General features: G+C 35.8%; 1 protein-coding gene across 3 annotated transcripts in view; it reads right to left on the reverse strand.

The window, feature by feature from the left end:
* Positions 1 to 20,061, reverse strand: part of SEC23A (SEC23 homolog A, COPII coat complex component) — a 58,045-nt gene that overhangs the window by 14,048 nt on the left and 23,936 nt on the right. For all 3 annotated transcript variants that reach the window (XM_065905990.1, XM_065905991.1, XM_065905992.1), the window contains 7 exons: positions 18,586 to 18,666; positions 16,557 to 16,646; positions 14,831 to 14,937; positions 10,076 to 10,229; positions 6,210 to 6,287; positions 4,360 to 4,521; positions 790 to 876 (listed from right to left, as the gene is read on the reverse strand). In XM_065905990.1, coding sequence (XP_065762062.1) covers positions 790 to 876; positions 4,360 to 4,521; positions 6,210 to 6,287; positions 10,076 to 10,229; positions 14,831 to 14,937; positions 16,557 to 16,646; positions 18,586 to 18,666 — 759 coding nt within the window. The remainder of the gene's footprint in view (positions 1 to 789; positions 877 to 4,359; positions 4,522 to 6,209; positions 6,288 to 10,075; positions 10,230 to 14,830; positions 14,938 to 16,556; positions 16,647 to 18,585; positions 18,667 to 20,061) is intronic.

Genomic DNA, 20,061 nt, shown 5'->3' on the forward strand with positions numbered 1-20,061 from the left:
AAAACAGGAATGAATAGAGTTATGCTAAATAACCTAGATTAAACTCAATTGCTACTCAAATAGTCTGCTCTTTTCAATCATTTACCAATCCAATTAAGTTATAAATTTTAATCACCTTGTGCTTTAAATGAATCTTTAAGATCAACTGAAATATTTCTTTTTACTTTAAATACTTCATGTGGAATATTTGGGGGGTGGGGAGGGGGTCTGTGTTGGGTTTTAGGTGCACCATGCAGGCTCTAGCTCCCTGACCAGGGAGAAAACCTAGGCCCCCTGCATTGGGAGCATAGAGTCTTAACTACTGGACTACCAGGGAAGTCCCAGAACACTTTTTAAATGGTCACATGAAATAGTATGTAACTCTATGGCTGATTCATGTCAATGTATGACAAAACCCACTGAAATGTTGTGAAGTAATTGGCCTCCAACTAATAAAATAAAATTTAAAAAAAAAAAAAAAAAGAAAAGAAAAAGGAAAGCCCACCTACTGACTCTTCCCTTCTCAGTGTCTTCAGGTAAAACCCAACTTTCACAGCTATGCTTTGTATAAAATTCATTTCTCCAATTATGTGCAAACAGACAAAATAACCACAGACAGGTCAACTGCAAATTAAGTCTAAAAATTCACAAAAGGAAGAATCACATTTTACATGTAACTTAATAAAAATGGAAATAAAGCTTACCATAGAGACACTAGTCATATAGTAAAGGGAGGGAAGCTTCTAGCAATACGAATTAAAAGACTTTACTGAAACTATGCGCACAGCTTAAAACACAAGAGAATCTTACCTCACCATGATATATCAAAATCTGGAAAAACGTATCCATGAGGAGAATACGATCTGCAAGAATGCTGCTGCTATCAAGAAGAACCGGCTGATGTGAGGATAATAATGAAAGAGGAAGAAGGAAAAATTAATTATAAATAAAATTAATTAATTAAATAAATAAATAAATAAAATTAATTAAAAATAAAAATTGATCTTTTGAGGATCTTTTAAATTTTTAAAATGCATTATCTTACTACTTAAAACCTCTTACTATTATGAATTCTTAAAGGATGTTTCAATTTCATTTTCTGAGGAATCGCTAAACTGAAATAACAACTGAAACTAGAGTCCAGTCATAGGAAATCAGAGATGACTCCTAAGTCTGATGGTGTGCGGCACCACTGAGTGAGAGGGGAAAGGCTTGGGACAGGGAAAATTTGGAGATGGAAACATAGTTCTGAATATGAAATAGAAGGAAACAGCCTGAACTGACATAAACTGGGGTATCACATGCATGAAGATGGCAATTAGAGCTATGTGATTAGACTGCACCACTTCAAAGGAATCTAGAGAAGCCAGAGATTTAGCCCGGATCACACCAACATTTAGAGTTCAGCAGGGGGAGTCTGAGAAGGAACAGGCAATGAGGAGGAGGAAAACCAGTAGGTGCTGTAGGCGTTGGAGAAGCCTAGAGCAAAAGATTTTCAAGCCGAATCCTCACTAGGTAAACGCTGCTGTGAGTTCCAGCAAGATGAGGGCTTGGTGGCCTTGATAAGAATTGTTTCAGAATAATCTCAGGGACAAGAGTCTGACTAATCTAGGTTGAGAAGAGAATGTAACGTGGGAACACATACACAACAAATAACTCTCTGCATTTAGCTGTGACTGGGGCCAGAGCAATGAGGCAGCAATTAGAGACAAAGTGAAGTCCAAGGGCTTTTGTTTAACAGGAGTGACACCAAGGTTTCTATGTTAATGAGAATGATCATGATGAGAGAAGTGACAGTGCAGAAGAGAAAGGATAAATTCAAATGCAAAGCCTTAAGAAATGAATGGGATTCATGGTTTAAATGGAGAGTTTGAAATCTGACAGGAGCAGGCAGTGGGATTCCATTTTTCTTCTAAACACTTTTTGACATTTTCCAGATGTTTACAACTTACATATATTACTAAGACAGTATGGTACTGGCACAAAGACAGAAATATAGATCAATGGAACAGAATAGAAAGCCCAGAGATAAATTCACGTACCTATGGACACCTTATCTTCGACAAAGGAGGCAAGGATATACAATGGAAAAAAAACAACCTCTTTAACAAGTGGTGCTGGGAAAACTGGTCAACCACTTGTAAAAGAATGAAACTAGAACACCTTCTAACACCATACACAAAAATAAACTCAAAATGGATTAAAGATCTAAATGTAAGACCAGAAACTATAAAACTCCTAGAGGAGAACATAGGCAAAACACTCTCCGACATAAATCACAGGAGGATCCTCTATGACCCACCTCCCAGAATATTGGAAATAAAAGCAAAAATAAACAAATGGGACCTAATGAAACTTAAAAGCTTTTGCACAACAAAGGAAACTATAAGCAAGGTGAAAAGACAGCCCTCAGACTGGGAGAAAATAATAACAAACGAAGCAACAGACAAAGGATTAATCTCAAAAATATACAAGCAACTCCTGCAGCTCAATTCCAGAAAAATAAATGACCCAATCAAAAAATGGGCCAAAGAACTAAACAGACATTTCTCCAAAGAAGACATACAGATGGCTAACAAACACATGAAAAGATGCTCAACATCACTCATTATCAGAGAAATGCAAATCAAAACCACAATGAGGTACCATTACACGCCAGTCAGGATGGCTGCCATCCAAAAGTCTACAAGCAATACATGCTGGAGAGGGTGTGGAGAAGAGGGAACCCTCTTAAACTGTTGGTGGGAATGCAAACTAGTACAGTCGCTATGGAGAACAGTGTGGAGATTCCTTAAAAAACTGGAAACAGAACTGCCATATGACCCAGCAATCCCACTTCTGGGCATACACACCAAGGAAACCAGATCTGAAAGAGACACATGCACCCCAGTGTTCATTTCAGCACTGTTTATAACAGCCAGGACATGGAAGCAACCTAGATGCCCATCAGCAGACGAATGGATAAGGAAGCTGCGGTACATATACACAGTGGAATATTACTCAGCCATTAAAAAGAATACATTTGAATCAGTTCTAATGAGATGGATGAAACTGGAGCCCATTATACAGAGTGAAGTAAGCCAGAAAGATAAAGACCAATACAGTATACTAATGCATATATATGGAATTTAAAAAGATGGTACCAATAACCCAATATACAAAACAGAAAAAGAGACACAGATGTACAGAACAGACTTTGGGACTCTGGGAGAAGGCCAGGGTGAGATATTCTGAGAGAACAGCATTGAAACAAGTAGACTATCAAGGGTGAAACAGATCACCAGCCCAGGTTGGATGCAAGAGACAAGTGCTCAGGGCTGGTGCACTGGGAAGACCCAGAGGGATGGGATGGAGAGGGAGGTGGGGGGGCGGGGGATCGGGATGGGGAACACATGTAAATCCATGGCTGATTCATGTCAATGTATGGCAAAAACCACTACAATATTGTAAAGTAATTAGCCTCCAACTAATAAAAATAAATGAAAAAAAATAATTTAAAAAAAAAGGTATTTCTAAAACTTACTTTCCTCATTCAAACAACTGTGAGACCAAATATATAGCTAGACCAATTAAAAATGTATTTTCTAGAAAAGTAAAAACAATGACAAATTACTTTAAAAAATAGCAACAAAATATAACTTTTTAACCACCATTTTTTTACAAAAGTGAATAAAGGCAGCATTAGAGACCATTAATCAATAGATATTACATTCTCTTTATACTGACCCTTCCTAAAGTTATTATTTTCAAATATAGTCATTACATACTTTTAAGTAAACAAGTTGCTTTAATCATGAAACAGAAAAGCTATCTATTTGAAAATAGGTTAAAATAATTGGGACAGTTTGCTAAGAAGGCAAAATGGATAGCTTTATCATTTTTCTGAGCATATATCTTTATAATCAACTGTATCTTATGTTCCAAAAGACTATAGGATAATGGGACTGTATTAAACAAGAGGCTTTGTTTAGACAGAATGCCCTAATTGTCAGGCAGTAAACTCTGGAATATAGTTTCTAGAATCAACATCACCTGCAGACACTGGTAAAGGCATTAAGACCAGTCATGAGCCCTGTAGGATTTTTATCAACCAAATGACTAGACAAAATGATCTTTTTAAAAGTCTGTTAAAAATTTTTTAAATAAATAAAAAGTCTCTTATAGCTGTTTATTTTTTAATAATTTCCTAATATAGCCTAGTATTTTATCTAGCATATAGTAAACACTCATAAATATTAAGAGTATATATGAATAACAAGATATTCATGCTTGAATTAAATTCTCACATTTAATAACTATATTTCAAGAAAAACCTAGTTGTTTTACTTTAATAGCACAAAGCACAGTAACAAAACCAATTTCTTTTTCTACCCCTCTTACCTCTGGTGGTCCACTAAAAGAATAAGCATACAGAATAGGCTGAATCATGATGAGAGACTGGGTCAAGTCTTGACGCATAAAGTGGTGACGATAATATGAACTCTCATCAGGACTATTGTTAAAAACTTGCAAGAAAGGAGATCTTCTTAAATGAAACATAAACTACAAGATAAAACATGCAAGATAGCTTTTACTGATTTTAATACAGCAAGAGAAGTTTATTACTATGAACACATTTGATTACAACCATTAATACAAAAAAACAACTTACAATAAGAACATTCTAAATTGTATTTCTCAGAATCTTACCCATGATATTTATCGGTTACTTAAAAATGCAACTCAACAACAACTAAAAAGTAAAAGAGATGACTCAAAAGAAAAACAAGACAAAAACCCCTTGTTTGGATCTAAGTCAAATATTCAGACTGAGGGCTTCCCTGGTGCCTCAGTGGTAAAGAATCCGCCTGTCAATGCAGCAGACACAGTTTCAATCCCTGGGATGGAAGATCCCCTGCAGAAAGAAATAGCAATCCACTCCAGTATTCTTGCCTGGAGAATTCCAAGGACAGAGGAATCTGGCGAGCTACAATCCATAGGGTCACAAAAGAGCTGGACACGACTTAGTAACTAAACAACAATAACTCAGACTAATGACCTCAATTCCCTTACTATTTTCCGATATGAAGTGAGGTCCGAGAATTCTCAAAACACAAAGGGTTGCCTCCCTTAAGACAAGTGAGTGAGTGACAGTCACTTAGTTGTACCTGACTCTTTTCGACCCCATGGACTATATATAGCCTGCCAGGCTCCTCTGTCCATGGAATTCTCCAGGCAAGAATACTGGAGTGGGTAGCCATTCCCTTCTCCATTAAGACAAGTAGACTCTGCCTTATTCTAATTCTCCAAAATCTCAACCAGAGACCTGGGGAAGTCTCCTCCTATAAACATGGAGTTTCTAGGTTACAGATCAATAAAGTTTATTTTCAAAAAATAAGAGTATCTCTGAAAAGAAGGTCGAAGATTTAAACAAAGTTTTTGTGAGGAGCAAAAATTTGAATTTCCGTATCTCAATATTAATCATCCTTCCAGGTTAAGGTAAAATAAAATACCACTTCTTCCAGAAAGATATACCAAATAATCTATTTGGAAGGATTCTTTAAAGTTTCCTTTAAATATTGTGTCTCTCTTGTAGTGTTGCATCTCACTTTCTTTTCTGCATTGTTTACATATATTTCAGATATCATCCTTCAAAATGAAAGCTCCTTGAAAAGAGAATCCATGTCAACCATCTTTATTCTCCTAAATTACTTGCACTTCGTATATACTCAGCTGAATAAATATTATCTCTATTACTCATCATATAAACCTATATTTTTGAGAATATCTACCAAAGCAACAGACAGATAGACTCCACTATCCAAGTAGAAAGGTTCTGTAAGATAAAGGTTCTCTTCTATTTATCTGGGATGTCTCCATAAAGTTGTCCTCAGGCAATGATACCATAAGACTAGCAGATTGTTAAAATTATTTCCTTTCGGCAGTACTGCAATTAGTTAGATCCCTTTTATCACATGGGAAGCTAATCTGCTTCATACCAAATTGTGCTCCCCGATAAGGTTCTGGTGTAAATTTCTACTCACCACAAATAAATGCTATATGCAAGGTTATCAGAAAAATACTACTTACTTTTCACTAACTATTCAACCATAATACTATTTTCTTAGCTATCTCAAAACTTAAAACCTAACCAAAAGAATAATCCTGTAAGATGAGTAATAAAGGCAACAGGAAAAGTGAGACCCAACGCTACTATCAACACTAAGAACACAGATCTCCTGTCGACTCACCTGTGGATAAAGGGAGAAAGTTTCTGAAAATCTGAAGGAACTTGGATCATCTTTGTGATACTCGCCAAACTTCTGGCACTAAATAAAATAAAACTTGTTAGTAATACATTCTCTGGCACAGAGCTAAAACTTCTGCCTATGTGTTTTCTATTTTTAAAAAGTTATTCTCTTTAGGAGGCAGATACTTGACACAGGATAAAACTGGGATATTATTTATAGACTTACCAAGATAATGATTATAAAAAAAGACAGAAATTTGAATTTTGGAAGCAAACAATACATTTGCTTCAGTGCAGAACAACTCACCTTAAAAGTGTCTGGATTTTTTTAAACTAAGTGTCTCTGATAGCAAATTAAGAACTCTGGGTGATGGCCCAAAGAGCTCAATATGTGCCCCCTAAGACCCTACCTAAAAAAGACAATAGTCTACAGACAGAAAGATGTACTGTCAAGATACCATAGTGGCTCTAAAGGCAAATGATGGTATAAAATTGGGTACACTCAAAAAAATACCAAAAAGAAAGAGCTACTGAGGAAAAGAAAATCAAGATCAACAGGTAAACCAGTAAAGAAAGAACACAAAAGCAGAAATTAAAAGACAATAAAGGAGACACACACTCTAGCAATAGGGAAGTAAACTCTCCATGATAATATAACAAAAGGTGTCAAAATAACTGAGATAATCCACAGGAGAAAGCGCTCAGCACAATGGCTGACACCAAGCACCAGTAAATGGTAGCTTCCTCTTTGTTCTTCAGCAAAGTCTGACCTGAAAAGTTTCTATAGTACTTATGCAACTGGTCTACTTCCTGGCGACATCTGTAGTACTTGCATAAGATCAAGGGCAAAAATAACAAGCAAAAAGTAACAAAAGATTCACTGCTGAAAGTAGTACAGGGCTTTTGTAGCCTAAAATGTTCAACTAAATCATTTACGTAGCTATCTGTGCCATAAAGAGCACATAAAAGGCATAATTGGTTTGATCACATTTTTGGCTTTCAGGAAAAATCATTTCAGAACCACAGCTATCCAAAGGATAAAAAAGCTGCAGCTGCAGCACTAATCCTCAGAAAATACATCTTGGTATCTGGGAATAGAGTATTTCTGACATCAATGTGCCCTAGTGACATTTCACTGATGAAACTTATAGATTAGGGTAATAATTTTCACTGTCCAATATGAAAAGCCACTAGCTATGATAAATTTAAATTAATTAAAATTAAATTAAAATCCAGCTTCTCAGTTGCACGAGCCATATTTCAAGTACTCAAGAGCCACATGTCGGTAGTAGTTCCATAATGGACAGTGCCAATAACAGAATATTTCTGCCATTGTAGAAAGTTCTCCTGGAAGGACTAAACTATAAAATATACTTCAGATCCAGAACATCAAACACATTGAAAAGATTCTTCAGAAAAGCCGGTATGTCACATACCATTTGATTTTATTAGAAGATTAGTAACTTTTTCATGTTTTTCGTTTTCATTTTTATTGGTCACTGCATTCCTTCTTTTGCTAATTCCTTGTCCATGACCTTTGCTTATCTTTTACCCAAATACTACTGATTTGCAATAGCTCTTATATATGAAAATTTTCACATTTTGCCATACATGTAATAATGTTGGTAATAAATTGTGCTACTTGTATTTTTACCACACAGACTTTTGTCTCATTTGAATGTAACAAATCTTTTAATATTTTTATTTAATGACTCCTGATTATATGTTTCACATTTAAAGTCCTTTTTCATCCAGAAGTTAAACACATATTAACTTATTTTTTATAAATATTGCCTATGCCACAGATGACAATATAAACTTTGTGTAGTATACACAAACATAAATCTCTAATCTTTGGGCTACTTTTTAAAATTTTATTGAACACTCAAATGCCCTAGCATTAATTACTGGAATTGTGAGGAGTAGTTCTTATTTACAACCCAAACAGAACACTACAACAAATGAGAAAAAAAGAAAAAAAAACTGAAGCAAAAAGGAGGTATATCAAAGATCCACTGTTTGAGTTATTTAGTAGTAGTAAGACTGGGCAAATAAACCGACAGTAACACAATTTTCTTGGAGAAAATAACAACACTTGTAAAAACTTTAGTCTTTAATTCAGCAATCAGTTATGCACAAAGCCAGCCACACAAATGGGCCCAAAGGGTCAAAGCCTAACCTCTATAAGAATATGGTAATAATGGAAGCAGTCCTCCCTAAAAACAGCACAACTAAAGTGCCTGGTCCCACTAGTATACCAGAAAAAGTCCAGTTTCACACTGAAAGCTACTTATCAGTGGGTTTTACACCGGTTGATAACCCAAGTTGTACTATTAATTTTATGCCATATGTCATAACCTACAAATGCAGTGATAGCTCCAGCAAAACGGGAAAAGTACTTTACTACAAATCATAACCATATAACAAATAAATGTGCTGATTACTTCAAACAGCTTTTAGATTCTCAAAGCAGTGAAGCATTTGTTAAAATTACATAGTCACAATCACTGAAAAAGCTCAGGAAACAAGATATTTCAGAGCAAAATTTATTATCTAGAAAAGTAAAAGTCACACAGCAAATAAGAACTTAATAATGACCACATGTAAAATTACAGTAAGTAAAATGCTAGGATAAGATGAAGTCTGAGAAATTAAAAAGGTTCCATTGTAAAACAATATAAAAAGTGAATGCATTCATGACATGTTACATGATGTTGAAGAGGTCTGTATAATGGGCTGAATAATAACAGCTTCCCTATTCAAGCGAACAAGTCAACAGATTTCACCAATATCATGCCAACTTGCTAAATAACAGTGAAATTCCAGAGGACTTTTCTGCTGCCCTAAATAAGCAAAGGACATAACATATTTAAAGTTTTGATCTTCTTATACGGAAACCAAAGTCTACCTTGGAGAAACTATGCTGGCATTTGTACTGATGCTGTCCAATTAATGGCTGGCTCCAAGAGAGGTTTTATGACTCTTGCCAAAAAAAGACAGGCTGATGTTGTCATAACACTGCTTTCTTCACAAAGAGGTACCAGCGTAAAAATGCCCTCGAAAGTGAAAGAATGAAAGCACTGGATGATGCTACAAATATGGTTAACTCTATTAAACAAATACTAGTTCCCTCAATAATGTTTTAAATATACATGAAAATTTAGACAAAGAACACAAAAACTTCCTGCTAAAAAAAGAATTTGATAGCCTAGCAAAGAGAGTTCTCAATAGAGTTTCCAAACTCAAGGAAGAATTGAAGAAGTACTTTCAAGGGAATTATAGGCCAGAATTTGCTGAGTAAATACGAAGCATTAAGAACAGGACTTAACTAGGCATTCTAGGTCATAAGGAAAGTAATGGGTTCCTGATACGTTAAAGCCCAAGTATAATTATCATTCTTAATAACTTTACTAACATATACTTTGGTAGCCTAGATACAGATAATAAAGACTTGTCTAAGTTTTATATGTTAATGTGTATAATTTTTATATCCTAATTAATTTCTCTTCAAACTTCCACTAAAATAAAAATAGAAAATTAAAACCATAGCAGTGGAGGAAAATATGCAAAAATACAGTAAAAACAAATACAGCAATTAAATTGGGAATTAATTTGATATCAGTCCCCCAAAATAATAATAGGTTATATAACTGTCACTCCTTCGTGTTAAGGAAAAAAGGCATTTTCATTTACTGGAAGAGATCAATGAACTCTACTATTCATTACTATGCCTTTCTCAGCAACTTGATCAGTAGTCCCTCACACAGTCCTTCAGTTACACTGTCAAATACCTTTGAAAGAAATTATCAGAAAATATTGACCATAAATAAATGCATACCGATTTAGAACAGTATGTTTATTTCTTACCAGTCTGATGAGCTGTCTGTCTAGCCATCTAAGCACATCTGGACCTTCTTCAGTTTCGGCTCTATAAATCGCCAGCCGAGCCATAAGAATGGCAGCTGCCTCCTGGTCAAAAGATGCAGCAATGTTTTGGATCTGAGTTTGAGCATCTGCCCAGCTAAAAACAAGAAGAAAACACAGAATTTCTGCTAAATTATTATGTTCATGATACCTTAGTTGGCTATTACACAGATTTAAATTTAAAAGATACAGAAAATTACTTCAATATTTCAAAATTCCAGTATTACCTAGAAAAATCAGGTTAAAAAAAATCACTAATAGTAGTTTCAGTATAGTACTCACTGTTTTTCAGAAAAATACATGCAAACCTAATAAAATCCTCTAAAATAACTTCATGTGCCTAGGCGCTTCAGTCCTGTCCAACTCTTTGCGACACCATGGACCACAGCCCGCCATGCTTCTCTGTCCATGGGATTCTCCAGGAAAGAATACTGGAATGAGTTGCAACGCCCTCCTCCAGGGGATGTTCCTGATCCACTGATGAAATTCATGTCTCTTTCTCCTGTACTGGCAGGCAAGCTCTTGACCACTAGTGCCACCACAGAAGCAGCAGATTTCCAAACACATTCCTTAAAACATTAAGATCTTTACACATAAAAATAACAGCATAACTATCTGTGTGTGTATGCACACAGATACATGGGTTGGTATCACAACAAACTGGAAAATTCAACAGTTAGAACTGGACATGGAACAACAGAATGGTTCCAGATCGGGAAAGGAGTACATCAAGGCTATATATTGGCACCATGTTTATTTAACTTATATGCAGAGTACATCATAAGAAATGCTGGATGAAGCACAAGCTGGAATCAAGATTGCTGGGAGAAATATCAATAACCTCAGATTCACAGATGACACCACCTTTATGGCAGAAAGTGAAGAACTAAAGAGCCTCTTGATAAAACTGACAGAGGAGAGTGAAAAAGTTGGCTTAAAATTCAATATTCAGAAAACTAAGATCATGGCATTCAGTCCCATCACTTCATGGCAAATAGAAGAAGAAACAGTGGAAACAGTGACAGACTTGATTTTTGCGGGCTTCAAAATCACTGCAGTTGGTGACTACAGAAGTAAAATTAAAAGGCACTTGCTCCTTGAAAGAAAAGTTATGACCAACCTAGACAGCATATCAAAAAGCAGAGACATTACTTTGCCAACAAAGGTCCATCTAGTCAAAGCCATGGTTTTTCCAGTAGTCATGTATGGATGTGAGAGTTGGACTATAAAGAAAGCTGAGCACCAATGAATTGATGCTTTTGAACTGTCGTGTTGAAGAAGACTCTTGAGAGTCCCTTGGACTGCAAGGAGATCCAACCAGTCCATCCTAAAGGAAATCAGTCCTGAATATTATTGAAAGGACTGATGCTGAAACTGAAACTCCAATACTTTGACCATATGATGTGAAGAAGTGATTCATTTGAAAAGACTGATGCTGGGAAAGATTAAAGGCAGGAGGAAAAGGGAACGATGGAGGATGTCATGGTTAGATGGTATCACTGACTAAATGGACATGAATTTGAGTAAACTCCAGGACTTGGTGATAGACAGAGAGGCCTGGCAATGCTGCAGTCCATGGAGTCACAAAGAGTCGGACATGACTGAGCGACTGAACTGAACTGAACTGACATGGGTTGGTATATCAGATTTTAAAAATTCATTTCTTCAATCTTATAAAAACAGAAAAATGGAAACGCAAAAAAAAAAGTTTTCTCCCAGACTAAATAATTACCATTTCCTAAACTGGAAAATGAATAAAAAATCAGAATTTTATCTCATTGGTCTTTAATTCAATTATTAGTAATAAAAATTATCTAATTAAAATTATTATGTATTCTTTTCTCTCCATATTGACACAATAAAACCAATCAAAAATAATAAGTAAAATTTTAGTCTAAGTGATTCATTTGATATTATATATAAAATAGCACAAATTATTAAACTCACCTGCACTATAAATCTAATCCAGTCAAGCTGATAAAGGGGAGACCATTCAATAGCTTTTGTTTGTTTGTCTAACATTTCACAGGCAGAGTTTTTTAATACTTCAGCTGATCCTGTTCCTAAAGTACCTCACTTTAAGCAATTCTGGCAATACTTATAGCTTTGTGAAAAGCTGAACCACTTTTATATGACTCAGAGCTCTAAGAAGGGATCTCAAGAAAACTCAGGCAGCAACATTCAAATTCTTCTTTCTTCCTCTGCTTTTAATTTTTTTTCAAGTAGACAAATAATTGTTTAATATTTTCCAGGTGACTTATAGCCATAGATTATCTCAGTCTAATGAAATACCAAGAAGCAGAAAACAATGAGAATGAATAAAGAATAAGAATTGGTGATTTAAAGGTTATTTTTAGTGCAATTTAAACACTTAGTGATCATACTAATAGTTTAATTTAATTACTTTTTAACTAAAAAAATAACAGAGAACTAAAACCAAAGCTGTTGCTTGTTTGTTTGGCCATGCAGCAGGGCTTGCAGAATCTCAGTTCCCCAACCAGGGAGTGAACCAGGGCCCACAGCAGTTGAAGTACCAATGGTTAGGACCACTAGACCACCATGGAATTCTCAAAAGCAAAATTGTTTTAAATGGGAATTTCCCCAACTTGTACGACCATGATATTCACTTGCTGAAACATTTTTCTCCTGAAAACATAATGGTTCAACAGTGAAAAATACATTAGTAAGCAAAGACATACAAATTTACTACCATAAATTTAAAGTTATTTAAACCATAAATTTAAAATTTTATTCTTAAAGTTTAAAGGGTTTGTTCACATTGCAAAATCTGTCTTCTGTATTTTCAATACTCCTTCACTATGATTCTTACCATGAGTTTCAAACCAAACTTTTAAGATCAAAGCTATTTTCTCTTTACAACACAGGATAACTTGACTGTATCTCAGGAACTTAAGTCCTTTACTTTCATATGGCTTATTCACTTAACAAATGTACTTGCCTCAGCCCCTAAAGTCGTATTTCTAATAAATAAAGGGAAAAAAATAAGACTTGATTATTGAAAATGGCCAGGATAAGTTAATTTGAAGGAGTGGGTGTTTTGGTGAGATACAATGATATAAATGGCACCAAAACACACATGGTATCCCTCTACAAATAGCCTCAAAAATTCGGTGCAAAAAAAAATTGAGGATCTATAAATCCATGAAAAATTTCTCACAACAAAAGTTCCCTTTCTCTTGAAAGATTAACCTCTTTTTAAAACTTTTCATTTTAAGAATATTTCAAACATAAAAGCAATGAGTAGAATAATCTTTATATGCATCACCTAGATTAAACAAATGTCAGCGCTGTAACATTCTGCTTTGCCATTCTCTCTTCCTTCATACACACATACTTTTTCTTTTGCCAAACTTTGTGAGAGTAAATTAAAGATAGATATATCACCTTCTCCTTAAATACTTCAGTGTGTATCTCCTAAGAACAAAAAAGCTCCCTTATACACCTCCAGTTACAAAATTAATGAAGTTAAACACTGATATAACTCCAGTATTCTTGTCTGGAAAATCTCATGGACAGAGGAACCGGGCAGGCTATAGTCCACGGCTTCGCAAAGAGTTGAACACAAGTTAGCAATTGAACAACACCACCGCCACACAATCTGGAGGTTGGGATTTGGGGAAATAGTTCTTGATGGAAATTTGGCATAAAATGGAAAGTGAAGTGACCTAGCAATATGGAATTTAGACTTTTCTATGAAATTAAAATTTGTGTATAGAATAATAGTTGCAAATATTCAAACAATAAAGTCCGTGATTAAGGAAAAAAAAAAACCTGATAAAATATTATTATCCTATATGTAGACCAAATTCAAATTTCCCCAATTGTCTCAACAATGTCCCTATAGCAAAAATTTTCCGGACAGGATTTTATCCAGGATCACATACTGGCTTTAGTTGTAATGTCTCTTTAGTCTCCTTTAATTTGGACAAGTTACTAACAGTTTCTTTACCTTCTAAGACATTTTTGTTGAGTCTGAGTCAGTGGCTTTGTAAACTATCCCTCAATTTGACATGCTCAGTTGTTTCCTTAAGCAAATACTTTGAATTCCAAATTAAGCTATACATGCATGTGGGGGTGGGATGTGTATATGTTGAGGGGGCATAAATAAATTGACCTATTTGCCAAGAATCAATACTTCAAAGTTTGTAGCATGAAATCTGAACAAATATAAAGGAAAGCTCAATTGGCATTTTTTGTTCAAAAGAATAATATATTCCCTTAACATTCATTCAAGGATTTTAAGTCAGAGCAAAGTTATATCAGGACAATAAATCTAATCTCTCTACATACTGCCCTCTACTATTTAACAGGCCATCCAACACAACACTCTGTTGAAACATTAGGCCGTGTCCATCACTCACCAAAACAGTCTCATGGTTTTCAAAAATGAAGCTGGAATTTAAATACGTTTCAATAAAAGAAGAGCTATGATGCCTTCCTTCAGTGTGCATTTTCTAGACCATACCTAGACCAGGTTAAGTTTATACTGACCAACACTTCCTACCCAGACAATCAAGTCCAAGACAGACAAAAGTAGACCAAAAGCCTATTCACATCTAGACTCACCTCATCTAAGAATCCTTTCCAGACTAACTTCATTCCAAAATGTCATTCAAAATAGGAAGCCAGTTTTGGGAGCATGACACATAAATTAAATCTCTAACAAACACAACTTACTTCCTAGCAATGGTGGTCACTCGTATACGTCTCTGCCCACTTGAATGTTGATACTGAGTCACAAACTGGATTGCACCACGCCCTCCTTGAGGAATTGGAGCATTATGCTGCATAAAAATAAAAGAGTAGAATCTAAGCAAAGTCTATCACAATGTTGTCATGCACTCATGGATTGCATACCCTAGCACTAACAATTCATTCTAAAATCTATCAGAAGGATGCTTATTTCAAGGGCACACAGAACAATGGTGATTTGCCACATGAAAGAGAAATGGATTGGGGAGAGGAGCAAAATTATGAAGGATAAAAGGGGATTGAGTCACGCTAGTAAACCAATTTCAAGTAATATATAATTCAGAGAAACATGAAAAAGCAGAATGAAGGGAGAAATATAAAGAAATTAAAAGATTAAAAAAAGCATATGTGAGGCAATTCTGCCTAACAGTAACTGGATAAAAAGAAATGGAACTAACATAAAAAAGAATGAAATAATGCCTTTTACAGCAATATGGATGGACTGAGATATAATCATACTAAGTAAGAGAGACAGAGAAACATGTATATCATATGATATCATTTATATGTAGAATCTTAAAAAAAAGATACAAATGAACTTATTTACAAAACATAAACAAATTCACAGACATAGAAAACAAATTTATGGTTACCAAAGGGGAAGGTTGGGGTGGGGGATTAGGATTTGGGGATTAACATATACACACTACTATATGTAAAATAGACAACCAACAAGGACCTACTGTATAGCACAGGGAACTATACTCAATATTTTGTAATAACCTATAAGGGAAAAGAATCTGAAAAAGAATAGAAAAATATATGTATAACTTGGCTGTACACCTGAAGCTAATACAACATTTTTAATTGAGTACAATTCAAAAAAGAAAAAGAACTTGAGCTAACGTCTCCTCCCCTAGGTACACAAGATGAAAACAGAGACTTTAGGAAGATAACCACATGATGAACACATGACCAACAGAAAACCATTAACGAGAAGAGACTAACAGTAATATATGATAATAATCCTCAGAAACAAGATGGTCAAAAGGGAAACTTTCTTCATGCCCTTTGACAACAGACATTCTTGCTTTGCTGTTGTTGTTACTGTCTGTCAATAAAAGCCACTATCTTTTTCACAAATTCTAATAGTTAAAGAAAAATTACTGCATCTATTTTAGGAAGGCTCACTACTAATACTTCACAGTTCATTTTATGCCAATAACTACTGGTATATCAATATTTATATGTTATATCATTCTTTAATATGATAATGTTCTCCTGTAGCAGAACAAAGTATCTTTCCAAATACTGGCATCTTTACCTTCCAATCTTCTTCTATAAATATTGATATCTTAAACTTTCTTTCAAAAGGACTCATATATCAGTATATACCTTGTGACACCTAGAAGAAACTAGATACCTACCTACAAAAATGCATAACTAGAACAGAATTTAAGATTTTATTTATGCTACAGTTTTAAAACAAAAGACTAAAAGCTGGGTTGCCCAAGGTTGGGTATTTGCAGCTCTCCATGACATCTCTATTATATAGTATGTCCTCTCACCAAGGAGTATAGCCTTGAGAAATAGAAAATGACAAAGAAAAATTTCAAAACAGAATAAGCTTTTGGTCATAGCTCTGGAAATACTCATGGCCTAAATTATGTTTTCAAATATACATTTCAATATTCAAATATAAAAGTCATACCTGATTGACCACTTCAAAATATATGGCTAAGGTTGTAGTGGGACTGAGTCCACATATCTTCCACTGACAAGTGCCACCTGTTCCTATCTCCTGTAAAAATAAAACATAGCATATTTGAAAGCTAGAGAATATAATTTATCTCTGGTGGTGGTGGTGGTGGTTTTGTCACTAAGTCGTGTCCGACTCTTACGACCCCATGGACTGTAGCCTGCCAGACTCCTCTGTCCATGGGATTCTCCAGGCAAGAGTACTGGAGTGGGAATTTACCACCACCACACACACACACACACACACACACACACACACATGCATATATATAAAGGTGGAAAACTAGAAAAAAATACCAGTGAGAAAAAATTTACTTCAGGTTTCTAACTAATTCAATAAATGTCAAATGTCTAAGATTTTTTTATCATATAAATATGCCATGAAATAAAATTAAGCAGTTTTCACACAAATAAAAGTAATTCAAATTCTTGCTAAGTAAATTATAAAAGTATTAGCATAAGTTCCTCATATTGTAGACATTAAAAGTATACTCAATTTAATGAAGTAATTACAACTAACATTATCTTTCTATCCAATGATTTAACCCACTTAAAGAGATAGTGATTTAGTGAAGTCCCTCAGTTGTGTCCGACTCTTTGCGACCCCATGGACTGTAGCCTACCAGGCTCCTTCGTCCACAGGATTTTCCAGGCAAGAGTACTGGAGTGGGTTGCCATTTCCTTCTCCAGGGGATCTTCCCGACCCAGGGATCGAACCCGGGTCTCCCGCATTGCGGGCAGATGCTTTACCATCTAAGCCACCAGGGAAGCCCAAAGAAAGTGAAGTCACTCAGTCGTGTCTGACTCTGTGATCCCATGGACTGCAGTCTACCAGGCTTCTCAGTCCATGGGATTTTCCAGGCAAGAGTACTGGAGTGGGTTGCCATTTCCTTCCCATGTGATTTAACATACGCATATATGAATACAGGGCTTCCCTAGTAGCTCAGATAGTAAAGCATCTGCCTGCAATGCAGAAGACCTGGGTTCAATCCCTGGTCAGGAAGGTCCCTGGTAGGAAAGGTCCCCCGGAGAAGAAAACGGCAACCCACTCCAGTATTCTTGCGTGGAGAATTCCATGGACAGAGGAGCCTGGCGGGCTAGAGTCCATGGGGTCATAAAGAGTCGGACAAGACTGAGTGACTAACACACATACATATATGAATACAGGTTCTTTGGATCAGAACTGTGTAATTTAAGCAGCCTAATTCCCAACAAAACATCTTAGATATAAATTTTTACCATGCAAACTGCTTAAAATTAATTTTTAAAGTGTCATTTCAAAGATGATTGCACACTTTATATTTTATTCCATCATTTTCTTCACAGCTACATGATTCTACCATTTCAAAGCGTCTTATACATCTCCTAGATGGAATAATAGTAAAGAAAGGAATTAATTCAGCTTGTGGCTTAGCTGGTAAAAAATCAGCCTGCAACGTGGGAGACCTGAGTTATAACTCTGGGTTGGGAAGATCCCCTGGAGAAGGGAAAGGCTACCCACTCCAGTATTCTGGCCAGGAGAATTCCATGGACTGTATAGTCCATGGGGTTGCAAAGAGTCAGACACGACTGAGTGACTTTCACTTTCACTTTCACAATCTTAAATCTAATTTAATTACTCCAATGGAACCTCTATTAATGAAAAAAATGGGGGGATTAATTTTGACTTTCAGAAATCTCCAACTTTCCAAATCGTAATAGCTGTTTTCTTTCCCCCAGGTACAATGGGGCAAGGAATAACTCAGGCATAAAAATAGAAGGCTGGTGACAGTGCAACAGCTTTAATTTAGGGACAGATGGGAAAAGTAGTATGTGGAAAGAACCACCACAAACAGAGGTATACCAGTGGAAGCTGAACCACGTTCTACTGAAAAGCAGCCCACACAGTAATTTTGAAAGGAATGCTACATACTGCCACCCTAGGTCTCTACTGGATCTGCCCTGAGAATTAATGAATTTTAGAAAAAAAGGTCATGACTTACATTTTCAGACACACAGGGTCCTTTAGAATTGAGAGACACACAGGGTCCAATAGCTCCTGAAATCTTTATTTCCCTTGAGGTCTGCAAAACAAGAATATACAGTCAGCCCTCCATATTGGTGGGCTCCACATCAGCATCGTTTTGAATGAGAGCTTTCTGGATATATGTGGCAATTTCTTAAAATAAGACAACAGTGAAGTTTGCTGCATCAAATTACTCTTCTTTTCACAAGCAATTTCTCTGTAGAATGCAGCACTGTTGGACAGCATTTTACCCATTAATTGAACTTCTTTCAAAATTGGAGTGAGTCCTCTCAAACTCTGTCACTACTTCATCAATTAAGTTTATATAATACTTTAAATCCTTTGTGGTCCTTTCAACAATCTATACAGCATTTTCAGCAGCAGATTCTATTTCAAGAAACCCCACTTTCTTTGCTCATTCTTAAGAAGAAACTCCTCTCCATTCAAGTTTCATCATGAGATTGTAGCAATTCAGGCACATCTTCAGGCTTCATTTTCTTTTAAATATTTATCTATTTCACTGTGCCAGATCCTAGCTGCAGCACACAGGATCTTTGATCTTTACTGCAGCATGCAGGATCTTTTAGTTGTGTCACGTGACTTCTTTCAGTTGCAACATATGAACTCTTATTTGCCGCATGTGGGACCTAGTTCTCTGACCAGGGATGGAACCTAGGCCCCCTCATTGGGAGCACAGTCTCAGCCACTGGACCACCAGAGAAGTCCCCAAGCTCTAATTCTAATTAGCTCTAATTCCCCACTTCTAATTCTAGTTCCCTAGTTGTTTCCACTATAATTACTTCCTCCACTGAAGTCTTGAACCCCTCAGAGACCTATGAGGCTTGAAACATCTTTCAAATGCCTGTTAAGGCTGATATTTTTTACCTCTTTCCACAAATCAAATATGTTCTTAATGGCATCTAGAATGGTGAATTCTCTGCCAAGTTTCATCAAATGAATCACAGTCTATGGCAGCCATGAACTTATGAAATATATTTCTTAAAAAATATGACTTGAAAGTTGAAATTACTCCTTGATCCATGGGCTGCATAACGGATATTGGGTTAGCAGGCATGAAAACAACACGAAACTCATTGTCCATCTATATCAGAGCTCTTGGAGTACCAGGTGCATTTTCAGTGAGCAGTAGTATTTTAAAAAGAACCTTTTTTTTCTGAGCAGTAGGTCTCAACAGTGGGTTCAAAATATTCAGTAAACATGAGGTAAACAGATATGCTGTCATCCAGGCTATGTTGTTCCACTTAAAGAGCATGGAGAGAAGATTCTTAAGGGTCCAGGGATTTTCAAAAATGGTAAATGAGTCTAAACTCAACTTAAAGTCACCAACTGCATTAGCCCCTAACAAGAGAGTCAAGACTGTCCTTTGAAGCCAGACACTGACTTCTCTCTAGCTATGAAAGTTCTCAGTGGCATTTTCTTCCAGTAGAAGACG

Source organism: Muntiacus reevesi, chromosome 15 (genome assembly GCF_963930625.1).
Source record: "Muntiacus reevesi chromosome 15, mMunRee1.1, whole genome shotgun sequence".
In the NCBI taxonomy this organism is placed as follows: Eukaryota; Metazoa; Chordata; class Mammalia; order Artiodactyla; family Cervidae; genus Muntiacus; species Muntiacus reevesi.